The sequence below is a fragment of the Macaca fascicularis genome, chromosome 8 (genome assembly GCF_037993035.2).
Source record: "Macaca fascicularis isolate 582-1 chromosome 8, T2T-MFA8v1.1".
NCBI lineage: Eukaryota > Metazoa > Chordata > Mammalia > Primates > Cercopithecidae > Macaca > Macaca fascicularis.
In genome coordinates, this window is record NC_088382.1 from 33,999,568 (window position 1) to 34,027,554 (window position 27,987).

The following is a 27,987-nucleotide window of genomic DNA, read 5'->3' on the forward strand; positions in this document are numbered from 1 at the left end:
GTGATGGCACATGTCTGTAATCTCAACACTCTGGGAGGGCCACTTGAGGCCAGGAGTTCGAGACCAAACTGGGCAACATTGCAAGACCCCATCTCTACAAAATATTTTAAAAATTAGCTGGGTGTGGTGGTATGTTGACTGTAGTCCCAGCTACTCAGGAGGCTGAGGGAGGAGGATGGCTTAGGCTCAGGAGTTCAAGGTTGAAGTGAGCTATGACTGTGCCAGTGCATTCCAGCCTGGATGACAGAGAAAGACCTGGTCTTAAAAAAAAAAAAGTTTTCATTTAATGCACAACACAATAAATGAATGTTTTTGTTTAAAATGAAAAGTTTATTTGCTGAGTACACCAAATAGGATGCAAGCACTGCCATGACAAATATACAGAAATATGCAGATCAACATAAAACAGTAATTTAGTTTAAATGAAAGGAAATCTCTTTAAATGTTATGACAACATACTCCCAAGAACCTTTTCTTCAGTTAAGTTAATTACACATTTCAATAAAATAAAGGGTAATGGATTAGTGGATGTTAGCTTGTGAATTTTTCTTAAAAATAAAACTCCAACTCTATTAATCCATGCCAGTTAAACACTATAACTAAAATTTCCAAGTAAGCGCAAAAGGAGATGAAGCAGTTAGTTACCTTTTTTGCTTGAACAGTCCAGAGGAAAATGGTTACTATAAATACAGCAGGCAAACTGTTAGACTGACCTATCTAGAACATAGTGTACTAAATTTCAGTCTCAAATTGTGCTAAATGCTCATCATTAGTATGGCACATTTGGTCCATGATGTGGTTTAATGCCAAGACAGATCCCAATTTGTTACAGAAACACATAGATTACTGTTGCTTTTTGTTTTTAAATACATATATTTTAAAAAGCCAGGTATACTTCCACATACAAAGGCAGGTTTCCCAGGAGAAATTTATAGGAAGTAGTCTGGGGTGCGCCGTGTAACATGAGGCTCGCCACGACGAGGCGCTGGGTCAAACTGAAGGCTGTAAACGGCAAAAAAGGAAGCAAATAAAGGATTTGACTTTGCAAAGCAAACAAATGAATAAAGAACAAGACACTGTAGTAGAAAGAGCAGTCCTGCTTTCCCACCATGACCACATCACTTATGGCTGGAATGGCCATGGGCAAATCACTGCAGATGCTCCCATTCCAACTAACTGCTTCATAGGGCTATGGTGAAAATTTTGAGAAGACAGAATGTCTGGTCTGGTGCCTGGCATAACAACTTCTAAATATTATTATTATTTAAAAGTTTAACCAATTAAAGATTAAGTAATATTAAGTTTAAACAATTGTTTAATATTATTTAATAATAATATTTTTTTTTTTTGAGGAGTCTTACTCTGTCGCCCAGGTTGGAGTGCAGTGGCGCGATCTCAGTTCACTGCAAGCTCCGCCTCCCTGGTTCACGCCATTCTCCTGCCTCAGCCTCCCAAATAGCCGGGACTATAGGTGCCTGCTACCATGCCTGGCTAATTTTGTTTTTGTATTTATTTTAGTAGAGACGGGGTTTCACCGTGTAAGCCAGGATGGTCTCGATCTTCTGATCTCATGATCCACCTGCCTCGGCCTCCCAAAGTGCTGGGATTACAGGCATGAGCCTCTGCACCTGGCCTAACATCACTATTTTCTTGAGTGTTTCTGGTATGAAACGCTGGTGGGTTTTTCCAATTATTTTTGTGCCTCTATTGAGATGATCAGGTTTTTAAGCCCTTAATATTAATATGGTTTATTATATTGATTTTCATGTTTTGAACCAACCTAGCATTGCTGGGATAAATCCCACTTGCTCATGATGTATAATCTTTTTATATATTGCTAGATCCAGGTTGCTGGTATGTATGTTGAAAAATTTTATATCTGTATTCGTAACAATGCTGGTCTGTGTTTTATTTGCCTTTGTCTACTTTTGGTATCAAGGATAATAATGCAGGTATGACAGAATGAATGGAGTAGTCCTCCTCTTCTGTTTTTTGGAAGTGTTTGTGAAGGATTGGCATTAACTCCTTTTTATTTTTGAGACAGGGTCTCACTCTGTTGCCCAGGCTGGAGTACAGTGGTATGATCATGGCTCACTGCAGCCTTAGCCTCCCTGGGCTCAGGTGATCCTCCCACCTCAGCTTCCTGAGTAGCTGAGACTATAAGCTGAGCCACCACACCAAGTTAATTTTTGTATTCTTTATAGATACAGGGTTTTACCCAGGCTGATCTTGAATCCTGGGCTCAATCTGCCTGCCTTGGCTTCCCAAAGTGCTGGGATTACTGGTTAGAGCCACCGCATCTGGCCAATTCCTTTTTTAAACATTTGGTGGACTTCATCAGTGAAGCCAATTGGGCCTGGCCTTTTATTTGTAGGGAGCTTTAATTTTTTCACTCATTTATTTATATTCTTTTAAATTAAATAGGGACAAGGTCCTGCTATGTTGTCCAAGCTGTTCTCAAACTCCTTGTTTCAAGCAATCCTCTCAGCTTGGCCTCCCACAGCTGAGATGTACAGGTGTGAGTCACCATGCTGGCTCAATATTTTCACATTTGAAAGGTCATTCAGATTTCATATTCTTTGAGTCAGTTTCAGTAGTTTCTTTCTAGGAATCTGTCCATTTTATCGAAGTAACTGAATTTGCTGGCATATAGTTATTTATTATATTCCTTTATAATCCTTTTTATTTAAGTAAGGTCTCTAGTGATTTGGTAATTGAGTCTTTACTCCTTTTTTTCTTGCCAGTCTAGTTAAGGCCTTTCAAAGAATCAACTTTGGGTTTTGTTGATTTTTTCTCTAATGATTTTCTACTGTTTATTTCCACTCTAAACCTCGTTTCATAAGTTTACATCAGGTTTAGTTTACTCTGCTTTTTCTAGGTCCTCAAGTATAAACACAGGTTACTGATTTTAAACCACCTTTTTTTCTTTCTGAGACAGGGGTCTTGCTCTGTTGCCCAGGCTGTAGTGCAGTGCCGTGATCACAGCTCACTGCAGCCTTGATCAACTGGGCTCAAGTGATCCTCCACCTCAGCCTCCCACACAGCTGAGACTACAGGTGCTTGGCACCATACCTGGCTAATTTTTAAATTTTTTTGTAGAGACAGGGTCTCCCTATGTTGCCCAGGCTGGCCTCAAGTGATTCTCCTACTTTGGCCTCCCAAAGTGTTGGGATTACTGGCATGAGCCACAACATCGAGCCATGTTAATGATGTCTAATTTCATTTCCTTGTGTTTAGAGAATATACTTTGTAAGAATCCAATCTTCTTAAATTGCCTGAGGCATGTTTTATAGTCTAGCATATGACTATGTTTCATGTTTACTTGAGAAGAATGTATTCTGCTGTTGTTGGGTGTTGTTTTATAGACATGAGGTATACAGTCAGTTTACAGTGTTGCTCAAGTCTTCTACTGCCTTCATCTCCTGCCTACTTGTTCTATCCAAGAGAAACAGTTTCTGTTGCTTAGCTTTTTCTTGTGTAGAGGTCACACTCTCTTGTTCTTTCCATGTCTTATAATCTGTGGTTGAAAAATTGGACATTATAGATAATATATTGCAGTAACTCTGGAATTCATGTCCCTGGGGACTGATCTTGTGTTTTTGGTGGTTTATTATTTTTCTTTAGTGACTTAGCTGAACTAACTGTAAAGTCTACTTCCCCCATAGTGTGCAGCCCCTGTGGCTCTGCTCAGATGTTTTTACTTTTTTTTTTTTTGAGACGGAGTTTTGCTCTTGTTGCCCAGGCTGGAGTGCAGTGGCGTGATCTCAGCTCACCACAACCTCCAACCACCGCCTCCCAGGTTCAGGCGATTCTCCTACCTCAGCCTCCCAAGTAGCTGGGATTACAGGCATGCGCCCCCATGCCCAGCTAATTTTTAGTAGAGACTGGGTTTCTCCATGTTGGTCAGGCTGGTCTCAAACTCCCAACCTCAGGTGATCTGCCCACCTCGGCCTCCCAAAGTGCTGGATACAGGCATGAGTCACCATGCCTGGCTGTTTTTACTTCTTTTAATCTTTCACAGCCTGGCTACTGAGAGGCTGTCTCTGGGTAGGCATAAGCCACTTACTGATCAAAGATTGGACTTAAGCCCCCTTGGCCAGTTAAGATCTTAAAGCCCACCCTAATGACCACCGGAAATGTTATGTGACTTGCAGATTGCTATCAAAGCTGAAGGAGTTTACATTTTAGCTTCCCATTCAGTCAGGGACTAATAGTTGGATCTTCATTCTCCACTCAGTCCAGAGAGGGCATGCACATATTCTGCCAGACTGTCAGGGATGAGTGTGATTTTATTTTAAAGCCTGACTTCCTAGGAGGTGCTCCTGGGTCAGAGTAACTGAATGTTCAGTCAATGATTAGAGGTTGTGTTTAAGCCTCATATACCAGTGACGGTTACACCATTTGTTGATCAATCCACTTATCCGTTTCCTGGGGCTGCCGTAACAAATTACCAAACTGTACAGCTTATACAACAGGGATTTATCCTCTCAGAGTTCTGGAGGTTCTGGAGGCTACACGTCTGAAACCAAGGTGCTGGCAGGACCACACTCTCTCTGAAGACTCTAGAAAAAATCCTTCCTAGCCTCTCCCTAGCTTCTGATGGCTCTGGCAATCCTTGGCTGGTAGATGAATCACTCAAATCTCTGGCTTCACACAGCATTCTCCCGTGTGTGTGTTTCTTTTCCTCTTACTAAAATCCCGTTTGAATTGGATTTAGACCCACCCTAATCCAATACAATTTCATCTGTAATAATTATATCTGCAAAGATCCTATTTCCAAATAACATCACATTTTGAGGTTCTAGGTGGACATGCATTATTTGCGGGGTGGGGGGGGGGACACTATTCAACTCAGTACAATCTATGTGTGGCCTGAAAATATTATCTGAATACCCCACATCCTACTCTGACTGCTCCTGAGTGGGTATGGCTAGTGCATGTGCACAGCCTTGTCCCCCAGGGCTGACTGTGATCCCAGAAGGGCTCTTCTTGGCTTTTTCCCTGGTGCTATTTGTTGAACAACCCATTGCTCTGCTCTTTTGTATGTTGCTCCTAGTATCATGGGAGCTATTACAGCCCTCTTAATTGGTCTCCATCATGACATCCACTGTTTTCCACAAAGCACTCAGATTTGGAAATCTCCATCACCTAAGTAAGGTAAGTCCACTGAGGAAGAACTGAGGAATTTCTGTGACCTGCCTTTCCTCCTGCAGAACTTCTGTGCCAGTGCGGGCTCAGTGATACCACCTGGTTTACAAGCAGGTGCTGGGGTAAGAGCATTGGGAAACCCAGCATTCTCATCTGCTATGCATGCTTGGAGCAGAGCTTCTGCCCCAGGAGCTGGGACAGGGAAGGGGGCCTCAGCCTGCTTGACTGCGTCCACCAAGAGTAGAGCTTCTGTAACTCCAGACTAGGAGAGGTGAGATATGCTGGCATCTGACCTCTGCGAGTGAAACCACAGTCCCAACCCTGGGAGCTGGTAAAGAGGGGGAATCCCTTGGCCTCCTGACTGTACCAACCCAGACTACAGCGCCTGTAGTCGTTTCTGTGAGAGGGATCTGGAAGGAGTTGGAGGGAGCAAGTCATAGCTCAAATGCCACAGACAACGGCTATTATTGAGATTTAGTAGGTTTTCTTGAATTAACTGTTTCTCCATCTGCTGTATGCCCTTAGGAGAATTTCCAAAAGCTTTGAAAAATTATTTTTTAAAAGTAATGTTCTCCAGCTAATGGTGGTTTTTGCTGGGTAGGCGCTTTGCTATACTCCTCATCCCACTATTTCAGAAACACAAATCTTCTACTTCTATTTTTAACATTTAAAATTTTCCTTCTGAAAGTAAGTATATACAATTAAAATTTATAGTTACTCACAAGGAATATTTTAAAGTGTCATCTAATTCCATGATAGCAGCCTGGTTCCCACAACGGTAACAGTAATTGGGTGCACTGAAAATAGTAACCACATTCCGATCATGACACCAATTGTATCCCTGCAGGATAAAAACAAATTCAATATTTCATTATAATAATATGATTTTGACACAGATACATTTAAAAAAAAACTAAACTCAAAAACTACAGGCACTCTCTGTGGAAATGTAGTCGTCTATATTACTTTATAAGGTTGCCATCTTTGATAGTTTGTGTACCTGTACAGAACCCTGTGCAATTCGTGGGCCTAGGATTCTGTTAAATGCAGCTCGCTAATTGTTGTTTGGCCTTAACTATGCTTGAAATCTTGGCAAGGATGTGTACTGAATTTCTCCCACAATCCTAATAAATCTCTCAATTTTCCCTCATGAATTATGCCAATTATTCTTTATATATTTTGAAGCTATTACTACGTAAATACAAATTTAGAATACTTTCTTCCTAGAGAACTGGGACAGATTTCATCAATAACCTCTTTATTTCCAACAACATCTTTTATTTGAGCCTATCTCATTCATATTATTGGCTATAATTAGTATTAGATATAGTGTGTATATATATACATGCTAATTAGTGTTACGTGTGTGTATATATATACATGTATGTGTATATGTATACACATACACACACACACACACACGTGTTGCTCAGGCTGGAGTGCAGTAACATGATCTAGGCTCACTGCAACCTCCGCCTCCTGGGTTCAAGCAATTCTCCTGCCTCAGCCCCCTGAGTAGCTGGGACAACAGGTGCACGCCACCACACCAGTCTATTTTTTTGTATTTTAGTAGAGACGGGATCTCACTATGTTGCCCAGGCTGGTCTTGAACTCCTGAGCTCCAGCAATCCGCCTGCCTCAGCCTCCCAAAGTGCTGGGAATACAGGCACGAGCCACCGCGCCAGCCTATTAGCTATATTTTTGATATTTTGATTACTTGATATACCAATATACCATTTCCCAACTCTTACCTCTAGTTTGTAGTGTCTTTTTTTTTTTCCCCCCTCTTTTTTTTGAGAGAAGGTCTCACTCTTTTGCCCAGGCTGGAGTGCAGTGGTATGATCACAGCTTACTGCAGCCTCAACCTCCTGGCTTCAAGTTATCCTCTCACCTCAGCCTCCCGAGTAGCTGGGACAATAGACATATGCCACCATGCCCAGCTAATTTTTTGACTTTTTTTTTTTTTAATAGAGATGAGGTCTCACTATGTTGCCCAAGGTGGTCTGAAACTCCAGGACTCAAGAGATCCTCCCACCTCAGCCTCCCAAAGTGCTGGGATTACAGGCATGAGCCACTTTGTCCAGCCAGTCATTTATGTTTTAGGTACATCCCAAATAACAGCTACATTTTGACTATTTATCCAATCTAAGAGTCTCAGGCTAAAATTTTAGTCTGTTTCTTATATCACTGATATAATTAAATTTATTTTTTCTATATAAATTTGTTTTTTATCATGCTCCCTTGTCTCTACTGGGCTGGTGAAGTTTTCTCTAACATCTTGAAGCCACTCCCTACTGGTCTGGAGGGATTATGTTGTTTATATTCCATTAGTAGTTGTAAAACAGTTAACATTATAGTGGAGAAATCTGGCAGACATCATCTTAGCTAAGTGATTAAAGTTGCCACCACCAGCATTGAGACAAGCAGATTTTAGGACCACTTGATAAAATGCACGGAGGAGGACACACCATCTTTCTACGGCATGACTGCCAAAAATGCATACAGTGAATCCCTAACTGCAAGGAAAACATCAAACCCCAACTGAGGGATATTTCTGTAAGATAAAATGCTCCTACTCTTCCAAAATGTCAAGAATGTGGAAAACAAAGAAAATCGGAGGATTTCCACGTCAAAGTAGAATGAACACAACCTAATCTTTGGATTAGATTATACACATACAGTATGCACAAAATTAAATTTTGCTATAAAAGACATTAGTGAGACAATTAGTAAAATTTGAATAAAGTGTTCATATTAAATAATAGTACTATATGAACACAAATTTTGCAACTGTGGTAACTATACGGTGGTTATGTGATAGCGTGTCCTTAATTTTACAAAATACACATAGAAAGTTGGTAGTAAAGGAGTATTTGTCTGCAATAGATTTCAAATGGTTCAGAAGAAAGTGTGGGGGGTGAAGAGGAAGGGAGACACAAAATGATAAAGCAAATATAGTAAAACATTTACAGTCAGGAATTTGAATGACTCATACAGGGAATTCTGGGGTATTATTTTTGTAACTTTTTTCTAAGTCTCAATTTCAAAAATGAGTTATAATTCTGCTCCGGTCTACTAGTGCTTTCCCTACTTGCTAAAACCAGCAAGTTTTTCCTCTTTTCACCTAGGTAATAAATGGTGAGGAGTGTTTCTTAGTTAAGTCAAAATGCCTTATTACAGAAGTATATGCTAATCTGAAATAAAGATCATTCTGTAAGGAAAGTACATACCTCCATTACAAGCTGGTGGGCACGAGAAACCAGTGTGAGACCATTGGCGTGGTTAAAGGTTTCAGAAATGTCTTGTCCAAATGTGTAGCCAGCACCACGTGGTGAAATACCCCATCCACCACGATCATCTGGATCTGACCATAACAGATCACACATTGGGCCCTGACCAAGAAAAATAAGTACATGTTACAAATTATTATCAGTCATACTTTATCGTCCTCAAAATGTGGTTATATTTTCTTTTCCTTTCTTCTTCTTTTTTAAACTAAGGTTACCTCATGTGGAACTTCCTGTAAGCGATCCAGGGCTCTTATATGATCCAGTGTGTCTATGGATGGAGAGAGGCCACCATGGAGGCAGAATATCTGTTTATGAATTAACAAAAGAGAATGTATTTGTTTTACTAACTGCTAACAGTTAACAAAGAGTAAATAATGGTTAAAAGTGTCAGTCCAAATAATGCCAACATTTAAACACATTTTGTTCATCTTTTTTTCTTTTTTACCCCTTCTCTGGTCAATGGTATCCCCAACCTTGGGGACCCACCATTAAATTTCTTTTTTTTTTTTCCCTCCCTCCCACCGTTCCTCCCTTCCTTTTCTCTGGCCAATGGTATCTCCATCCTTGGGACCTACCATTAAATTTCTTTTTTTTTTCTCCCTTCCTCCTTCCCTCCTTTCTTTTCTTTCTGTAGAGATGGAGTCTTGCTGTGTTGCTGAGGATGGAGTGCGGTGGCTATTCACAGGCATGATCACTATGCAATGCAGCCATGAACTCCTGGGCCCAAGCAATCCTCCCGCCTCAACCTCCTGAGAAGCTGCGATTACAGGTGCATGCCACTGTACCCAGTTGTCATTACAGCTTCTGTTGGTTATTGCTGATATACACAATTTTTTGTTCCTCTTACAGCAAATTCCTGTTACTGGCTACAATAAATTTTCAGTTCTTTCATATTTTCTAAGTACACGATCAAGTCATCTGCAAAAATATTTTTGGTTTTTCTTCTCAATGTTTACACCTTTTAATTCTTTTTATTGCTTAGTGCATTGGCCAGGACTTCTAAAATAAAATGGAGTAATACAAATGTTTCTGTTTTGTTTTTTGTAAACTACCTAGTTTCAAATCCATGCTCTAGGTATTCTGAATCAGAGAGAATAATATAAGTTTTAACAAGCATTTTCTTTCTGATTTTGATTTTTTTTTTTGAGACGGAGTTTTGCTCTTGTTGCCCAGTGCAATGGCATGATCTCGGCTCACTGCAACCTCCACCTTCTGGGTTCAAGTGATTCTCCTGCCTGACCCTCCCGAGTAGCTGGGTTTACAGGCATGTGCCACCATGCCTGGCTTTGTATTTTTAGTAGAGACGGAATTTCTCCATGTTGGTCAGGCTGGTCTTGAACTCCCGACCTCAGGTGATCCATCCGCCCTGGCGTCCCAAAGTGCTGGGATTACAGGCATGAGCTACCTCACCTGGCCTGATGAGAAGGTTTCTAATGTTTAGCTGATAGTACAACCAGTATTTCTTTATCCACTTAATATTATTATTTTATAAAATAACTGAGTTTTGAATCACAAATATAGGAATTTTTTTTCCAAATGATTTTGGTCTGATTTTATTTTTCTATGCATGCCACGTCTGGTTTGGCATTGAGGTTATACTAGGCATATGGTGTCAGTTTTGAACTCTCCATCTTTTCCCAAGTTCTAGAACACAGAAATTATACGTTCCTTAAAGGTGTGGTAGAATTAGCCTATAAAACTATTTGTACCTGGTTGCTATTGGTAGTTTACTTATATTGGACGAACTTCTGCAAGCCAATTTTAATAACTGGTATTTTAATATAGTAAGCTTCATTCAACTTTTTAAATTTAGTGCACTAAAGCTGCACCTGTTCTTGTGATACACAAGCTCCTGCACAGTTATAATTATGCCTTATTTCATTCCTAGTGTTTTATGTGCCTTCCCTCTTTTCTTCTAGATCAGTATTGTCCACTATTATTTCTTTTCTAGTAACTTTTCAGAAAGAGAGGAAGGAGGAAGGAAAAAAAAAATAAAAGCTCTACTAACGCACCCATTTAAAAAACCAGATACTTCATTAAAACTGATAGACTGTCTTTTAAAAATCATTCTGTCCAGCAATTTTATTATTGAGGACTGTGTGCTTCAAAACAATTAAAAACAACTTTAATTAAAATTTAACATCTTTTAAATTCACATTTTCTTTTAACAAGTCCAGGCAAAGTATTGTCCTTTCAAATTAATCATGGCAGTGTCCAAAATCACAGCTGAGAAAAAAAGACTGTCAGGATTACACAGAGAAAGTTATAACGAAATTATATTCCCACAAGCAGTCTAAGAGAGAATTCATCACATTCTTGACAACTCTGGGCTTTTATAATTTAAGAATTATGGAGTTTTATTATATGTTTTATATTTATATTTATTTTATTTTTTGAGATGGAGTCTCACTTTGTCACCCCAGCTGGAGTGCTGTGATACGATCTCGGTTCACTGCCACCTCTGTCTTTCTCAGGTTCAAGTGATTCTCCTGCCTCAGCCTCTCAAGTAGCTGGGACTACAGGCATGCACTACCATCCCTGGCTAATTTTTGTATTTTTAGTAGAGACGGGTTTCACCATTTGGCCAGGCTGGTCTTGAACTCCCAACCTCAGGTGATCTACCCACCTCGGCCTCCCAAAGTGCTGGGATTATAGGTATGAGCCACCTTGCCCAGCCTTTGTTTTATATTTAAATTTAAATCAGTTCATGCTTTCAGTGATTATCTCTAGAAATTGAAATAGGAAATTTGCATAATTTCTTCTTATACTTTTGAATGTTTCATGATCTGTCTGCACTGCAGAAATAGCATTTGCTTCTATTTTCTTTTTTTGTTCTTTGAGATGGAGTTTTGCTGCTGCCCAGGCTGGAGCACAGTGCTGTGATCACGGCTCACTGCAGCCTTAACTTCCTGGGCTCAAGAGATCCTCTCACCTCTAGCTTCTTGAGTAGCTAGAACCACAAGCATGCGCCACTATGCCTAGCTAATTTTAAAATTTTTTTTGTAGAGACAGGGTCTCATTATATTGCCCAGGCTGGTCTTGAACCCCTGAACTCAAGCGATCCTCTTGCCTTGGCATCCCAAAGTACTAGCCACTGTGCCCAGCCAAGCATTCACTTCTCAGGGAAGAAGGTGTAATACACAATATAACATTTGCAATTACCATGAAAATAGAAATGCGAAGTTATTCATGGTAACCAGCAAAAACTGTGTGTGTACGCAGAGACAGTTTTAAATAACATCTTGCTTTACTAGTACTACACATCAGTGTCTTAAGCATTTATTTATAATGTTTATCGATATCTTAAAAAGCACAGCATATTCTTTGGTCAAAAGATTTACATACATATCTGAGAACAGGAAAATTTGCTGGTCCAAATGTACGTGAAACTTATCCACTTCCCTGCTTTGAAATTTTAAGTATAAGGGAAGGAGGAAAAGGCCAAGGAGATGCAGAAACACAGGTCATATGAATCTAGACCCTAGCTTACCAATAGTCAATCTTTGCCTTCATTTACCTCCCCTCCTCCCAAGATGTGAGCACACACATACATACCTGTCCATCTACTAAAGCTGTAAGTGGAAGATAATCAAAGAGATCTGTAAAATATTTCCAAACGTTGGCATTCCCATACTTTCGCAGACATTCATCATAAAAGCCATATACTTGGGTAATTTGTCGGCTTTCGTGATTTCCTCTCAATATTGTAATGCGTTCTGGATAACGCACCTGGAAGAAATGGAGTAAAACCCATAGTAAAATCCCATTTTTACTAGTGTCATGTGAAGTACATTAGTCTCCGACCCATTGTTAAACACGGCGCTTTTGGCCACCAGTATATTAAATGTTAATTTCATTTTCGAAATAAAAAATCTTGCTTATTCATAACCAGGTATTACTGGTTAACATTTGACATGTTTATTATAATCATCCTTTTTCATCATGTTTTGACCACCCTCATCAGAACCTTTGACTAATACTTATATTACTATAATAGACTTGTATCTGATACTTTGTTTCTATTATCTTTTTCATCATCAAATTATTATTACTTTCCTAAATCTTTCTAGAACACTATGACTTCTTACTGTGAGTAGTGCAAATCACAGGTTTGAAGCTGAGATCAACTACTCTACAGATTAACTTCTTCCCTTTTCCATTTTTATTTCCCACAGGAAGATCGGATTTGCCAATAATAACACAAAAACAGGCCCTTGACAAAACTGGGCAAGAATTCAAATGTATTAATAGTTTCCTTTCTATTACAAAACAAAAACATAAGCGACTATTTAGTTAGCAATGTGTCTGATAAGAAATATGAAAAAGCATTGGATTCTGCAAATTACGCAAAAAGCTGCAAGAATCTACTTCAGTTCATACAGATTTTACTAAGCATCCGTTATGTGTCTAACGTAAGTTTGGTGCTAGAAAGCCAGATGCCAGGTCTACACAAGTACAGTCATGTGCTGGGCAACGTTTTTGTTAACAACAGATTACATGTATGATGTTGGCTGGAGCAAGAGACTATACCACATAGCCTTTGTGTGCAGTAGGCTATACCACCTAGGTTTGTGTAAGTTCCAAAGATGACAAAATCACCTAATGGCACATTTCTCAGAATGTATGCCTGTAGTTAAGTGACCCATGACTGTGTAATATATGGCTTCTGCTGCTGAGGGACTAACCTCAGTAAGGAGATATGTAAAGTAAGTAATACAAGGCAGTAAGCCACTTTTGCAGCATAAATAAGGGCTGGGAGAATAAGTTTCCTCATAGTAATTTAGAGTAGAAGGAATAAGGCTAAAATGGTTGAAGGTTACATGAAAGAAGTGAGACCTGAGCTGAGTCTTGGCAGAAAGGTAAGAAATCAGGGACAGAGTAACTCGTGGGGGAAATCGAATATGGAAATACACAGAGTCCAGAGCACTGATGAAGAAGAAACTTTGATTTGAGCCAGAGTTCATGCTACCAACTGCCGGCAGGCAAAAATTCAGACTAGACTATAAAAGGCCAGGCAAGGAGTTTGAGTTTGTTTCTATAGGCAACAGGCAATCAACAGGAAGTAACAATAAAAAATTGTTAAATAAAAGAGATTTCATTGGCCAGCATATGCCAGGTGGATTTGGGGGGGGATCAGATCTTGGAGGCAGAAATATTAGTTACCAAGCTATTGCAACAATCGAATTGTGAAGTGATAAACGGTGTGGTAAAAATAGAAAGAGACAGGAACAGACTTTTCAAAGCAAGGATTTAAAAAGACTTGTTTATTGAGTCAATATGACGGATAAGTGATAAAGTCAAGTATGATTCCAAGACTTCAGCTATTCAAGAGAATGATACATTTACAAGGAATATACAGAAGTTATCCTTTTCATCTCTCCTTTAAAAAGATGTAAAACCAATTATTATTTTAAGGGGCTATAAACTGAAAGACCATAAAACAGATGATATGCAATACTGTCATTCTGAGCTTTTTGCCTGGTTTAAGTCTTGGAAAAAAAAATTGAATTTCAGTAATCATACCTTTAATGCTACAAGAAGAGTCACAGTCTCCACTGAATAATATCCTCTGTCTACATAGTCACCCATGAATAAGTAGTTTGTATCTGGTGATTTTCCACCAATTCTAAAGAGTTCCATAAGATCATGAAATTGACCATGCACATCTCCACAGACAGTAACAGGGCAACGAACCTCTTGCACATTTGATTCTTTTGTTAAAATTTCCTTTGCCTGTTAGAAAAGTGAAATCAACAATTACAAAGTTAAAAGTATCATTTCTTATCTATTAAAAGAAAATTTGGGGGAAAAAACACTTGAAATGTGCCTTATCAAAGCATATGTGAAAACCAAACCATGAGATAACACTTCACGAGAAAGGCTATAATAAAAAAGACAGTTAGTAAGTGTTGCAAACATGGGGATAAACTGGAACCCTCATACACCGCTGGTGGAAATGCAAAATGGTGCCGCTGCTACGGAAAACTGTACGGCAGTTTCTCCAAAGTTAAACCTAAAATTACCATATAATCCAGCAGTTCCACTCCTAGGTATATACTCAAGAGAAATGAAATCCAGTTATACATGCTCATGGCAGCATTATTAACAACAGCCAAAAGGTAGAAACTACCAGATACTGATCAACCAATGATGAATGCACATAATACATTCATATAATGGAACAGTTATTCAACCATGAAGAAATGAAGTACTGATACATGCTACAACTTTGAAGACATTATGGTAAGTGCAAGAAGTCAGTTACAAATGATCACATAATGTACAATTCCATTTAAATCAAATGTTCAGAACAGGCATATCTCCAAGGCAGAAGGTCTGTGTTTTAAAAAGAATAATCTTATTATTCACAAGTTTAAAAAGGTCAACAAAAGAAAAAAGTCAAAATTATGCAAATTCTTGAGTAAACAAACATTCTTACACCAATTCATAGGCCAACCTTTGATTTCTTTATTCCAATTATTCTATATTTATAGAATTAAGTTAGAACATACCATTAGGTGGTCCTGAAGTACAGAATTTATGCTTAACCACTGGCAAATGAAATGTTCTGACTAAATCAAAGTGCACTAATGGCTCGTCTATCTGGCCTCTCTGCCTAATAGCCAAAGACCCCAGAATCAGGAAGAAACATTTAAAAGCCTCTGAAGTAACAAAACAGACATCATAAAAATGATGTACCTCCCCACTAACCCACCAAAAGAGTCTCTCACGCCTTATTCTGGGCCTACTGTTATCTACAAAATTCCAACAAGCTATTTACCGAGTTTCCAGGTCCACAACAAAATTAGAAATAGAAAACCAAGAAAGGTAAGAGATGAGCACTGGGACTAATACAGAACGCAAACCGAGAGGAAGAAACAACCGGATGGCTAGCAGAGCTAAAACACAGGGGAGCCGGGCGTGGTGGCTCATGCCTGTAATCCCAGCACTTTGGGAGGCCGAGGGGGGAGGATATCATGAATCCAGGAGTTTGAGACCAGGCTGGGCAACATAGTGAGACCTCTGGTCTCTATAAAACCTTTAAAAAATAGCTAGGCGTGGTGGTGTGTGCCTATAGTCCCAGCTACTTAGGAGGGTGGGGTGGGGTGGGAAGACAGCTTGAGTTGGGGAGTTCAAGGCTGCAGTGAGCCATGGTCGCACCACTTTGCAGTTAACCCTGGGTGAGAGTGAGACAAAAGAAAAAGAAGGCAACAACACAGCACAATAAAAGTCAAACAGGGCTGGGTGCAGTGGCTCACACCTGTAATCCCAGCACTTTGGGATGCCGAGGTGGGTGGATCATGAGGTCAGGAGATCGAGGCCATTATAGCTAACACAGTGAAACCCCATCTCTACTAAAATTACAAAAAATTAGCCGGGCATGGTGGCGGGCGCCTGTAGTCCCAGCTACTTGGGAGGCTGAGGCAGGAGAATGGCATGAGCCCAGGAGGCGGAGCTTGCAGTGAGCCGAGATTGCGCCAATGTACTCCAGCCTGGGTGACAGAGCGAAACTGTCACACACACACACACACACACAAGTCAAACAGGATGAAGTTTAGAGTAGAGTCCAGTAAGCAGATGACAGCTCAGACTGGTGGGAGAGAGCACAATTTTAGGGACAGACAATTCTCTGATAATCTGAAGAGTATTTAAAAACATGAATTTTGAGTTTCATTTTATGTTCCTGCTACTCTACATTTTTGTCAACAGACTTTAACACTGAGTTGAGGGATACTCAACCTGTAGCGATTTTCAACACACACAATAGTTTGTATACACACTGTAGGAAACATAAAGTTATTCTAGCCCCAGATTACTTATGCCAAATAGATGCACCCAGCCTAGACTCTTAATTTGAAGCAACTCTAAACAGCAGAGACAATGGGAAGTTCTATTCCAACAGAAGTGTTCTCTCCAGTGTTCTAAAACATTTCTAAGGTATGATTCTGACTGCACCTCCAACCTCCCTTAATTTCTGCAAAATGCTCATGCTTGGTTATCCAGCTCTTCTTTTGATTCTAGGCTACCACGTATTCTTCTACAAATGCCTCTTCTGCTTACAGCCTGGTAGGATTCCCAAAAGTTATGGACAATATAGCCCATACTTTCTTCTCCTTGCCTGTAATTAATCAGAATGAGATTATATGCACTGAAGTCTTCCAGAAAACATGGGTTCTCTTCACAGTTTTAAACTAATTGTGTAATCTTAAGGCCTTTATACCCTTCAGTTTCTTTTCCTGAGATCACAAATTAAACAATAATTTAACAGAAGCCAAATTTTTTCCACAAGACAGCTCCCAATACACCACAAACATTCTGCACTCCACATGTTTTTTGCATATGAAGAACATGGCCAAGGAGATTATAAACAGAAACATAATGGTTGTCTGGGAGGTAGGAGGGCAGTGGATAGGGATGGTGGGTAGAGTGCATTTGCTTTTCTTCCTACCTTTCTGAGGTGCTTGCACCTTGCAAAAGAATTTTTTTGAGACAGGGTCTCACTCTGTTGCCCAGGCTGGAGTGCAGTGGTGTGAACATGGCTCACTGCAGCCTCAAACTCCTGGCTCAACCAGTCCTTCCACCTCAGCCTCCCGAAGTGCTGAGATTACAGGTCTGAGCCACCGTGACTGGGCAATGCTCGAAATTTAAAAAAACAAATTCTATATTACTTTTTCAAATGGAAAAAACCTGGCTTCTTAAACTTCAAAACAAATTCCAGATGGTAGTAATTATAAAAACCACTACAGTGTTATAGCCACACAATGGAATTTTATTCAGCAATAAAAAGGAACAAAGTCCAGATACATGCTACAATATGGAGGTATCTTGGAAATATTATGCTAAAAGAAAGAAGCCAAACACAAAAGACATAACCCTGGAAATGAAATTCAAATCAAAAGTACACAGAAGAACCGACTGTGGGAATGCTGACAATGCTGCTGTTGGAGGGACTCCAAATACGCAGCCAGGAACTTAGCAACATGCAGAAACTTAGTGACACAAAGAAGTGAAAATGCAAACTTATTGCATGCATGAGGAAAATGGTTTTGATGAGAGGAGGAAGATATACCAGAAGAAGTGATGCTAGCAAAAATCTCCTTCTGTATTTGTCAGGAAAGATTCCTTCTACTTCAGCTCTTAAATAAACCAAACCGTTCCTAGGACTTTATAGGTATATTTAAGATTATCTCTTGTATCTTACTAGACTAGCTTTTTTTTTTCTTTTTAAAGACACGGTCTTAATCTTCTTGACAAATACAGGTATTTCATAACACTGAAAGAACAAAGGAGGCCGGGGGCAGTGGCTCACACCTGTAATCCCAGCACTTTGGGAGGCAAAGGCAGGAGGATCACTTGAGCCCACGAGTTCAAGATCACCTTGGACAACATGAGGAGACCCTCTCTCTACAAAAAAATGAAAAAAAAAAAAAAAAAAAAAAGCCAGGTGTGGTGGTGTATTCCTGTAGTTTCAGCTACTCAGGAGACTGAGGCGTGAAGATAGCTTGAGTCCAGGAGTACAAGGCTGCAGTGAGCTATGACCACGTTATTGTACTCCAGCCTAGGCGACAGGAAGATTCTGCCTTAAAAAAAAAAAAAAGCAGCTTCCTGGACCTGCCCAAGACATAGTCAACCAGTCTCTGGAATGGAGTCAAGGAACCTGAATTTCTTATTTCTTTCCCAAGTGATTCTTATGTACACTTAAAGTTTAAGGAAAAGATGGACAATCAGACTATATAAAAATGCTAAAACTTGCACAGTAAAAATTACACACACATACCACATACAACGTAGAAAATAATAAACATTTTTAAATGGCTAACTTTTAATTTCAAAGAATTTATACAACCAAGAAAAGACAAAATACAATTTCTTTTTTTTTTTTTTTGAGACGGAGTCTTGCTCTGTCACCCAGGTTGGAGTGCAGTGGTGTGATCTCCATCTCGGCTCACTGCAACCTCCGCCTCCTGGGTTCAAGTGATTCTCCTGCCTTAGCCTCCTGAGTAGCTGGGATTACAGGCGCGTGCCACCACGCCCGGCTAATTTCTGTATTTTTAGTAGAGATGGGGTTTCACCACGTTGGCCAGACTGGTCTCAAACCTCTGACCCCATGATCCACCTGCCTCAGCCTCCTAAAGTGCTGAGATTACAGGCATGAGCCACCGCGCCCAGCTGACAAAATATAAAATTAAAACAAAAAAAGAATATGCCAACTCAACTGGAAAAATTCCTCACATTGCACACAATCCTGATAAATCTAGCCTTGTTTTCTTCATGTATTTTGGTATTGCCATTTATTTTTATTGAGGTTCTCGTCCCTTAGAATTTGCTATGGAATAAAAGTCTGTGTAGTGAAGAATTAACCTTATCCAAGGAGAGGTCTGGCCTTTGTCCCTGGAATTTCCTGCTTGGTAAAGAGTATCTCTCTGCCGGGGGGGCTCTGACCTGCGGACTGTTAATAATGTGACTTATGATGCGGGCTTTGGGTGATGCCATTATCAGTTTGGTCTCTGAAGGACTGGAGACTACAGATGTCAGCCCCTCTTGTACTCTGCCCTTATGAGTCTTTTCCCTTGGCTTACTTTAAATTGTATTCATTCCCTGTAATAAACCGTAATCATGAGTATAACAGCTTTAAGTGAGTTCTGTGAGTCATTCCTGTGAATCACTGAACCCAAGAGTGGTTTGCGGAACCCACTGAACTTGTAATTGGTGCCAGAACTGAGGCAGTTCTGGGGAGTGTTCCCTGTAATTTATAGTTCACTAAACTTTATTTTTTATTTGTCTGCTGTTCTGAAGGTATATCATGACTAAACTTTTGAAGATGGTGTCAGAGGTGAGAACAGTGTTAGGGACTGTGCCTTCTAACTCTTGCAAAATCCTTTTTTATTACAAAAGTAAACCACATTATAAATAGTTTGGAAGGTTTTCTACGACCACCCTATTAAAAAAAAGAGTTTTTTGAATTCAAGCCCATCACTGTCCCCATCTGCTTTTTCTTGCCAGCAAGAATCACTGTCTGGTGTTCATTAATCGTGTTCCCTCTTCACAGCTGAATCTCTAGCACGTTGAACAGTCTGGTACATAGAGGTTCAACTAAAATCTGTTGAATGTATGGGATAAATACACAGTGGCAGTATTCTGTCAACCAGTCTTCTCCTTTCTTCTTCACTGCCTAAAGGAACAAGCGCCTCTTTTGCTAATCAAGCCGAGAATACACTGAACCAATTCTGAGTCCTCATCATCCAGAACATAAATATCATGTGGAACTCTTTTAAAGGAAGATGAAACTTAATTATTTCCCTCTCTATAAAATGGGATTTTGAGCTGGGCGTGGTGGCTCATGCCTGCAATCCCAGCACTTTGGGAAGCCGAGGCGGGCGGGTCACGAGGTCAGGAGATCGAGACCATCCTGGCTCACACAGTGAAACCCTGTCTCTACTGAAAATACAAAAAATTAGTCGGGCGTGGTGGCGGGCACCTATAGTCCCAGCTACTCAGGAGGCTGGGGCAGGAGAATGGCATGAACCTGGGAGGCGGAGCTTGCAGTGAGCCGAGACTGCTCTCCAGCCTGGGCAACAGAGAGAGAAAGACTGCATCTCAAAAAACAAAAACAAACAAACAAACAAAAAAGGGATTTTGAGCAGAATTAAACTACAGCCTACACACTGTATCTTACACGTCAAAAAAAATCCAATTACGCTAAAAAGTTAATTCAAATAAGCTTTTTTCTAAGATTGAATAGGTGAGAACACTTAAATTCACCACTGTATCCCAGTCTCAAAATAAAAACGATTGTCTTTGCATAAAATATTCACTTAATAGACCTCCAATGGAGTTTCGCACATTTTTGTTGTAACATGATGCTATTATAATGCAAGTCAGGAATCTTAGGTTGCACCTCAGGATTGTTTTAATTAATTTGATCGCAAAAGTATCTCGGTCAAAAAACAATTTACAAGGAATGATGATAAATATTTCTAAATTACAAAGGACACAACAGCAAACCAGTTCTAGGCTTGGGCGCTTGAGCTCTCCCATTCTCCAGAAAGGAAATGGAATCTGTAATACACAGAACTCCTTCCCAGGGTTAATATGATTTTTTTTTTTTTTTTTTTTTTGAGACGGAGTCTCCCTCTGTCGCCCAGGCTGGGATGCAGTGGCGTGATCTTGGCTCACTGCAAGCTCAGCCTCCCGGGTTCACGCCATCCTCCTGCCTCAGCCTCCTGAGTAGCTGGGACTACAGGCGCCCGCCACCGTACCATGCCCTGCTAATTTTTTTTTTTTTTTTTGTATTTTTAGTGGAGACAGGGTTTCACCGTGTTAGCAGGATGGTCTGGATCTCCTGACCTCGTGATCCGCCTGCCTCGGCCTCCCAAAGTGCTGGGATTACAGGCGTGAACCACCGTGCCCAGCCGTTAATATGATTATTAATGAAATTTAGAGTTGAAAAGTAACATACAGGAACTATTAGATCATATTTGGTCATTAAGGAAGAAAAGATGTCTTCATACAAGTTTCTTTAAACAATCTGGATTAGGTTTACATTTCATTACATTTACTTGAAGGAAATCAGTTCAAAACAATAAAAAATTTCTATAACACAGACTCAGATTTCTCAAACAGATTATGTCTGTAATTTTAATATCATTCTTCTAGAAAAAACTACATTCAGAAAACAATCTAGGAAAATAAATTAAGCATTAATTCCATCTTCAATTTCTGGCATTTTTGTTTCCTTTTACCAAGGAAGGGCTTCATTCACCAAGTCTTTTATAACATTTGTACTGAAGAAAAAAGACCGTGAAGAAACAATTTCTACAAGATCTTCAAATAAGAATAAAAGGCACACACAGCAATTAAAGGTAGGCAATGAAAAGAAATTTTACATTGTAAATATCTTCACTTTATCTACTTAGATATACAATTTGACACGTCATATATAAAGCAGAGAAATGTAACAAAGTCCACTTTCCTGCCATTAGCAATAGTTCATGCTAGTCTAGTTTGGTTTAATTTCTTTACCTGTCCACTAAGAGGCTGGCTTAGCAAGGAAAACAATGATTTGTTCAGTCACTAGAATTGGGTCTTGACCCTCTATTTCACTGTAATCATGCCACTCTTCGTTATAGTAAGAAAGGAGCTATTTTATCACTGCATTTTAGATTTTATCAATGGACCACCAAAGCTGGCACTAATTTTTGCTGAAGGGAAATTAAAAATGGAAGTACCAGTTAGGCATTTTGCCTGTCAAGACCACTATTTTTATTTTTTAAGCTGTAATCAGTCACAGAAAGTAATCTAAAAAATTTTTCTCAATTCACAAAAATCATTCATTTTTACCAGGATCTAATCTTCATTAAGATGGTTTTGGGCATTCAGGAACAAGCATACTATTTCACATTAGGAATGAAGTCATATCCTAAAGATATTTCTGCTTATTTCGAGGCTAACGCCAGGACTCAGAAACACTGCCATCAGTTCAATATAAAATCTACATATTTATACTTCTACACAAGCCTCAACATTTTTCTTTTTTTTTTTTTTTTTTTTTGAGACGGAGTCTAGCTCTGTCGCCCAGGCTGGAGTGCAGTGGCCAGATCTCAGCTCACTGCAAGCTCCGCCTCCCGGGTTTACGCCATTCTCCTGGCTCAGCCTCCCGAGTAGCTGGGACTACAGGCGCCTGCCACCGCGCCCGGCTAGTTTTTTGTATTTTTTAGTAGAGACAGGGTTTCACCGTGTTAACCAGGATGGTTTCGATCTGCTGACCTTGTGATCCGCCCGTCTCGGCCTCCCAAAGTGCTAGGATTACAGGCTTGAGCCACCGTGCCCGGCCGTAACATTTTTCTTAATAGGTACTTTATAATCATCAGAATAAAGATCTGCCAGCACACAAACTGGCTGAATTCTCCCCCTCCCCCTCCCACCTAAAGAATCATCACCAAGGTTCTTCAGTTATAAAATTTATCAGATCAAAGAGCTTAAAATTTTTACTCTTTCTGAGACAAGAGTTAAATATAATTCTAGTCACAGAGTGTCCTGAGCAGTGCCAGCCTGGCTCTCTAGGCACACAATCTTCTAAAATAACTGCATACTGCTGATGCAGGAATGAATCACAGAAGCAATTTCTCTGCACACACAAGAGGAGTCAAATTCACAATTAGCTTCAAAAGCTGGATTGCTAATTTAAGTTAGTGTTAAGAGCTAGTCTTCTCAGAAGACAGGCCTTACTATTTTATGCAAACAATTTTTCACTAGGCAGAAATTAACCTTGGAAGCCAGACACACCATTCATACTCTTATTTTTTGTAGTCATTCACCCACTGGCACTAGGATAGATTTTATTTTTGCTACTACCTCAAAATAGGCCTTTACTAGTACTACTCTGGTCTTGATTTCAGTGGACTCCAGTCTTTTTTTTTTTGGAGATGGAGTCTCGCTCTGTTGCCCAGGCTGGAGTACAGTGGCGATCTCAGCTCACTGCAACTTCCACCTCCTGGGTTCAAGTGATTCTCCTGCCTCAGCCTCCCAAGTAGCTGGGACTATAGGCACACGCTGCCACGCCTGGCTAATTTTTTTGTATTTTAGTAGAGATAGGGTTTTACCATGTTGCCCAGGCTGTTCTCAAACTCCTGAGCTCAGGCAATCCACCCACCTCAGCCTCCCAAAGTGCTAGGATTACAGGGGTGAGCCACCGTTGCCCAGTCGACTCCTTCAGTTTTTAGGCAATCTGAATTAGAATACAAATTTAAGGAAAAACCACCACCATACGATGTAACTTTCTATAGAATAGTATTTCCAATAGAATAAAAAAAACATGGTCTTTTAAAAAAACCCAAAAATTGAATCACAAAGAATTAAATAAAGATAATTTATATAATTAGGTTTGACTTTTATTTTTCTCATATATTCTTTCTACATGCCTGCTACTCTTGCCCTGGAAAGGAAGCGCAAGTATTAAGCAGACCAAGTCAGGAGTAAAGATACTTCACACAACTGCTATTAATCCCAGTACTGTGTGGTTCACATAACAGGGACCGCTCCTTTTCAGGGTTCTATAGCCACTATATTAAAAAAATCTCCTTTGAAGTACATTTACCACAGAAAAGCCATATCGGCACAATCTATTTATTTTTCATTTCTTACAAAAGAAAATGGGGTGACATTTAAGATTAAAACTTTCAGCCTTCCTTTATTTAACATTCACTGAGTGCTTACTTCTCATTAGGACTTTACATGGACAATATTTTTTTTTTTTGAGAAAACTGTACTCTGTCACCCAGACTGGAGTGCAGTGGTATGATCACTGCTCACTGTAACCTCTGTCTCCTAGGGATTCTTGTGTCTCAACCTCCCGAGTAGCTGGGAGTGCAACACTACGCCCAGCTAATTTTTGTTTGTTTTAGTAGAAGCAGGATTTTGCCATGTTGGCCAGGCTGGTCTTGAACTCCTGGCCTCAAGTTGATCTACCTGCATCAGCCTCCCAAAATGCTGGGATTACAGGCGTGAGCCACCGTGCCCGGCCAATGGATAGTATCTCAGCACTCACAACCAACCCAGGAGGATTGGGACATATCATCTCTGCCATAAGGAATCAGAGGCGCAGAAAGACTGACAGCTAGCAAGCTGTGAAGGAGGACTGGAACTCAGACAGGATGAACGCTACACTTGTTATGTATCAACAAGGAGGATAGGGGTAGAGATATAAAACGGAACTAGAAACTAAGGTCAGAAAACATATATATGTATATATACACATGCACACACAAACCACAAAACTAGGTCATAGCTGCCAGAAGAGGGTTGCAAAACTAAGCACGGCTCAAAAGAGTAGAGATATGAGTATTATCACACTTCTCCATCCCACTGGCAACTCCATCAATGGGGGAAGAGAACAAAGATGAATGAATTTCACTAACAAATTCATGTTTTGTGGGTGAGTACAAATATTCAAAGAAAAAAAAAGGGCTGGGAGTGATGGCTCACTCCTGCAATCCCTGTACTTTGGAAGGCCAAGGCGGGAGGATCGCTTGAGCCTGGGAGTTCAAGGCCAGTTTGGGGAACATGGTGAGACCCCATACAAAAAAATATTATCCCGGTGCAGTGACACATGCCTGTGGTCCCAGCTACTTGAGAGGCTGAAGTGGGAGGGTCCCTTGGGCTCCAGAGGTCGAGGCTGCAGTGAGCAGTGACTGCCCCATTGCACTCCAGCCTGACTGATACACCAAGACTGCATCTTAAAAAGAAAAAAAAAAAGCTAGTAAGATACAAGAGATAATCTTAAATATACCTGTGAAGTCCTAGGAACTGTTAGTTTGATTTATTTAGGAGCCGAAGTAAAAATAATCTCTCGACAAATACAGAAAGCTTCCTCAAGTGATCGTTGACACTCCGGTGTGATTATTTCAAAGTACAGCAGTGGTACAATATTCTTCTCTAGGAGTTCACCTTAAAATTATTAGAAAGTCAATGGGGACTGTGCACGAGGCTCGTGCCTGTAATCCCAGCACTTTGGGAGGCTGAGGGATCACTTGAGGTCAGGAGTTCTAGACCAGCCTGGCCAACAAAGCGAAACCCCATCTCTACTAAAAATACAAAAATTAGCAGTGCATGGCAGCGTGTACCTGTAATCCCAGTTACTCGGGAAGCTGAGGCAGGAGGATCCCTTGAACCCAGGAGGTGGAGGTTGCAGTGAGCAGAGATGGCACTACTGCACTCCAGTCTGGGCTACAGAGTGAGACTCTGTCTCAAAACAAAAATAAAACAAAAAAAAGAGTCAATGGAAAAAACTGATTCAACTAACACTTTGCCCTTAACTTCAAGTCTGTATTCTGATGCTCGTAGTCAGGTTAACTGACTCAGCTCATTTCAAACCTGTACATTTCACTTGGCATTGGAGCTTGAGAGAGATGTTTAAAGCATACATTTTAAGCCTCATGAAATTACAGGTTATCACAATAAAAATGAACGTCGACTGAAGTCACAAGTAAGCAGTTTGTTTCAGAAAGAGAAAAGTACCACCTGCTTGGCACTTCTATATACAAAAATAAATCCTCCTGTGTTAACAGTTACTTAATACACAAAGGCCCCAGCCAACATTACACCCGTTAAAAATACTATTTTAACTTAACACCATCTATTAGTGCTCCTTTCCTAAGTAAATTTCATGATTTTAAGAGTGTCCTAAAATTAGACTAACAAAATCTTTTCTTCACCTACTTCTGCGACGTCATGACTTCCAAACATTATGGTTAAGAAAATTGTATACATTACATCTTAAAATAACATCTTTACTTCTTCATGGACTTCAAGTGAGAATTTTTAACATAAAAATACATGAAAATTATTTAGTCCACCTTGTAAAGGATGAATTTGGAAAACTCTAGACTTTAAAGATGGAGAGATCGAAATAATTCCAGGAGTTAAGAAAACAATGGATACAGAATTCAGAAAGTGAAGATCACACACGATGTACAAGAACGAAATTGATCACCTGCATGTTTTATTATTCTTTGGAAAAGAAAAAAACTTTATATATATTAAAAACAAAAATAACTTTCTGCAAAGTGTTATCGTGCATGAAAACACACATCCCATTTATTTCCAGCAAACACTGTTCCCAAACTTAAGACCAGCTCTCGTTTCTGAATCAACGCTTTACTTCCAAGAGCCGCTCAACGCAAAGACCAGTCACCATCTGTTTCCACCAAAGTCAACCTCTATTTTAAAAATCACAGTTGGCCATCACGCCTACCTCTCCACAAACAAACGCTTGACACATTCAAGAGTCAGTGATTTTTTTTTTTTTTTTTTTTTGAGACAAGGTCTCGCTCTGTCGCCCAGGCTGGAGTGCAGTGACGCGATCTCGGCTCACTGCAGCCAGCCTCCACCTCCTGGGCTCAAGCGATCCTCCCACCTCAGCCTCCTGAATAGTTGAGATTACAGGCACCCGCCCTCACGCCCTGCTAATTTTTTAAAAAAAATTTTTGTGGAGACGGGGCCTCACTGGTCTCTAACTTCTGCGCTCCAGGCTGGTCTTTAACTCCTGGGCTCAAGCAATCCTCCCGCTTCGGCCTCCCGAGTAGCTGTGACCACAGGCGTGAGCCACCGCGCCCGGCTTGAGTTAGTGATTTCCGAGGTGCCCCGTTCACCTGACAAAAATTCTACATTTATTAACAAGTTCATTAATAGGCACGACATTCTGGTTAATTTTAGGTGCATTTTCAGAAACTGGTCTGAAAATGGTCCTTTTTCGGATGTCGCTTTCGTTATTCCACTCGGGAAATGCCAGAGTGGCAGGAACTCCAGTGGAGCGCAGGCGACCCCGACCAACCTCCGGCTTGGCTCCGGGGGCTATGGTTCCCCGCCCGCCCGCCCGCACTCGAGCCTCCCACCACCAGGATCTGGGCCGGGGGCGTGGGGCGTGTACCACGCGGAGGCAGAGGGGCCGGGCGAGGGCAGCCCAACGCCCCGGGGCCGGAACGGCTGGGCCGGCCGCCCGGGTGGACGCCGGAGCCGGACCCACAGCCCCGCGGGCCCCCGGTGGGCCGCGCCGGGCCCGGGGCCAGCGTGCGGACGGGCCGGGGCGGGCAGGAAAGCTGCGGCCCGTCCCAGTTCCGCGCTCCCGCACTCGCCCCCGCGGCGCCCTCACCTTCTCGCACAGCGTCCGCACTTGGTTCTCGTTCAGCTGCTTACACTCGTTCAGCTGCTCGACCCACTGGTCCAGCTCCTTGGTGAACGCCTTGTCGTCCATGGCGGCCCGATCCCGATGCGGATCCCGACCCCCGGCCCGGCCGCTGCCCTCCCCCCTCCCCACCCGCCCCCGGCCCCGGCCCGGGCGCCGCTCCCCTCTCCCTCAGCCGCCGTCGCCAGATCCCACAAGGGGAGGACCGAGCCGGGGAGGGCGGCCGCGGTCCCCGCGCCCCGCCCAAGCCCAGCAGGCGGCTCCGAGCGCGAGGCCTGTAGGAGACCCCCGCCCGCCCTTCCCCGCCCGGCCGCGCGCCGCAGGAGTCGGTGAAGGACGCGGGGAGGTGCTGGGAGGGCGGCGCGGGCCCTCGGACTAGCTCTCGCCGGACGAAGGCCGCCAGCTACCGCTTCAGGCCCGCCTCACGCCTGCCGGCCTCTCCCGGGTATCTTTCCCCTTCTCTCGCTCTTTCTCTTCCCTCCCTCCGGGTTTCCGTCATCGCTCGGGCATTTCCGCCGGGAAAAGGCGAGCAGGCGGCGGCGCCGCCGGGACACGGCGCGCTAGGGGCAGAACGGCGCCCTCGCGTGGCTTGGCGGAGAAACGGTCGGAGGAGGCCAGGATCCCTCCTGTCCCAACCCTGCCCAAGACCAAGCTCTGCTGGTTCTCCCTTTAGATATCCTGATCTCCGGGAACTTTGTCCTCACTTTAGCTTCCTGCAGTGCTTTTTCAGTGCTCGGAACAGGGAATTGGAAAACTTGGGCTTCCCTTAACATTGTCTCCCCAGAGTCTAGCACTCAATAGTAGGCATTCAATAATGGTGGAGTAAATTAATTATTTCCAGGCTTGCCTGTAGCCCTAACATCTTGA

The 27,987-nt window shown here is 41.5% G+C and overlaps 1 protein-coding gene across 2 annotated transcripts; it reads right to left on the bottom strand.

Moving 5' to 3' along the window:
• Positions 1-309: 309 nt before the first annotated feature.
• PPP2CB (protein phosphatase 2 catalytic subunit beta) lies at positions 310-27,599 on the bottom strand. 2 transcript variants are annotated; one of them, XM_005563001.4, is made up of 7 exons: positions 27,088-27,599; positions 13,962-14,171; positions 11,994-12,167; positions 8,654-8,743; positions 8,379-8,540; positions 5,871-5,989; positions 310-1,002 (listed from the first exon to the last, which is right to left on the bottom strand). In XM_005563001.4, the coding sequence occupies exons 1-7, from the start codon at positions 27,187-27,189 to the stop codon at positions 930-932; spliced, it is 930 nt and encodes a 309-aa protein (XP_005563058.1). In that variant the 5' UTR covers positions 27,190-27,599; the 3' UTR covers positions 310-929. The 2 variants fall into 2 exon arrangements, with proteins under 2 accessions (XP_005563058.1, XP_073856733.1); XM_074000632.1 differs by lacking the exon at positions 13,962-14,171 and having other exon boundaries at positions 27,088-27,312.
• Between the last annotated feature and the right edge of the window lie 388 nt (positions 27,600-27,987).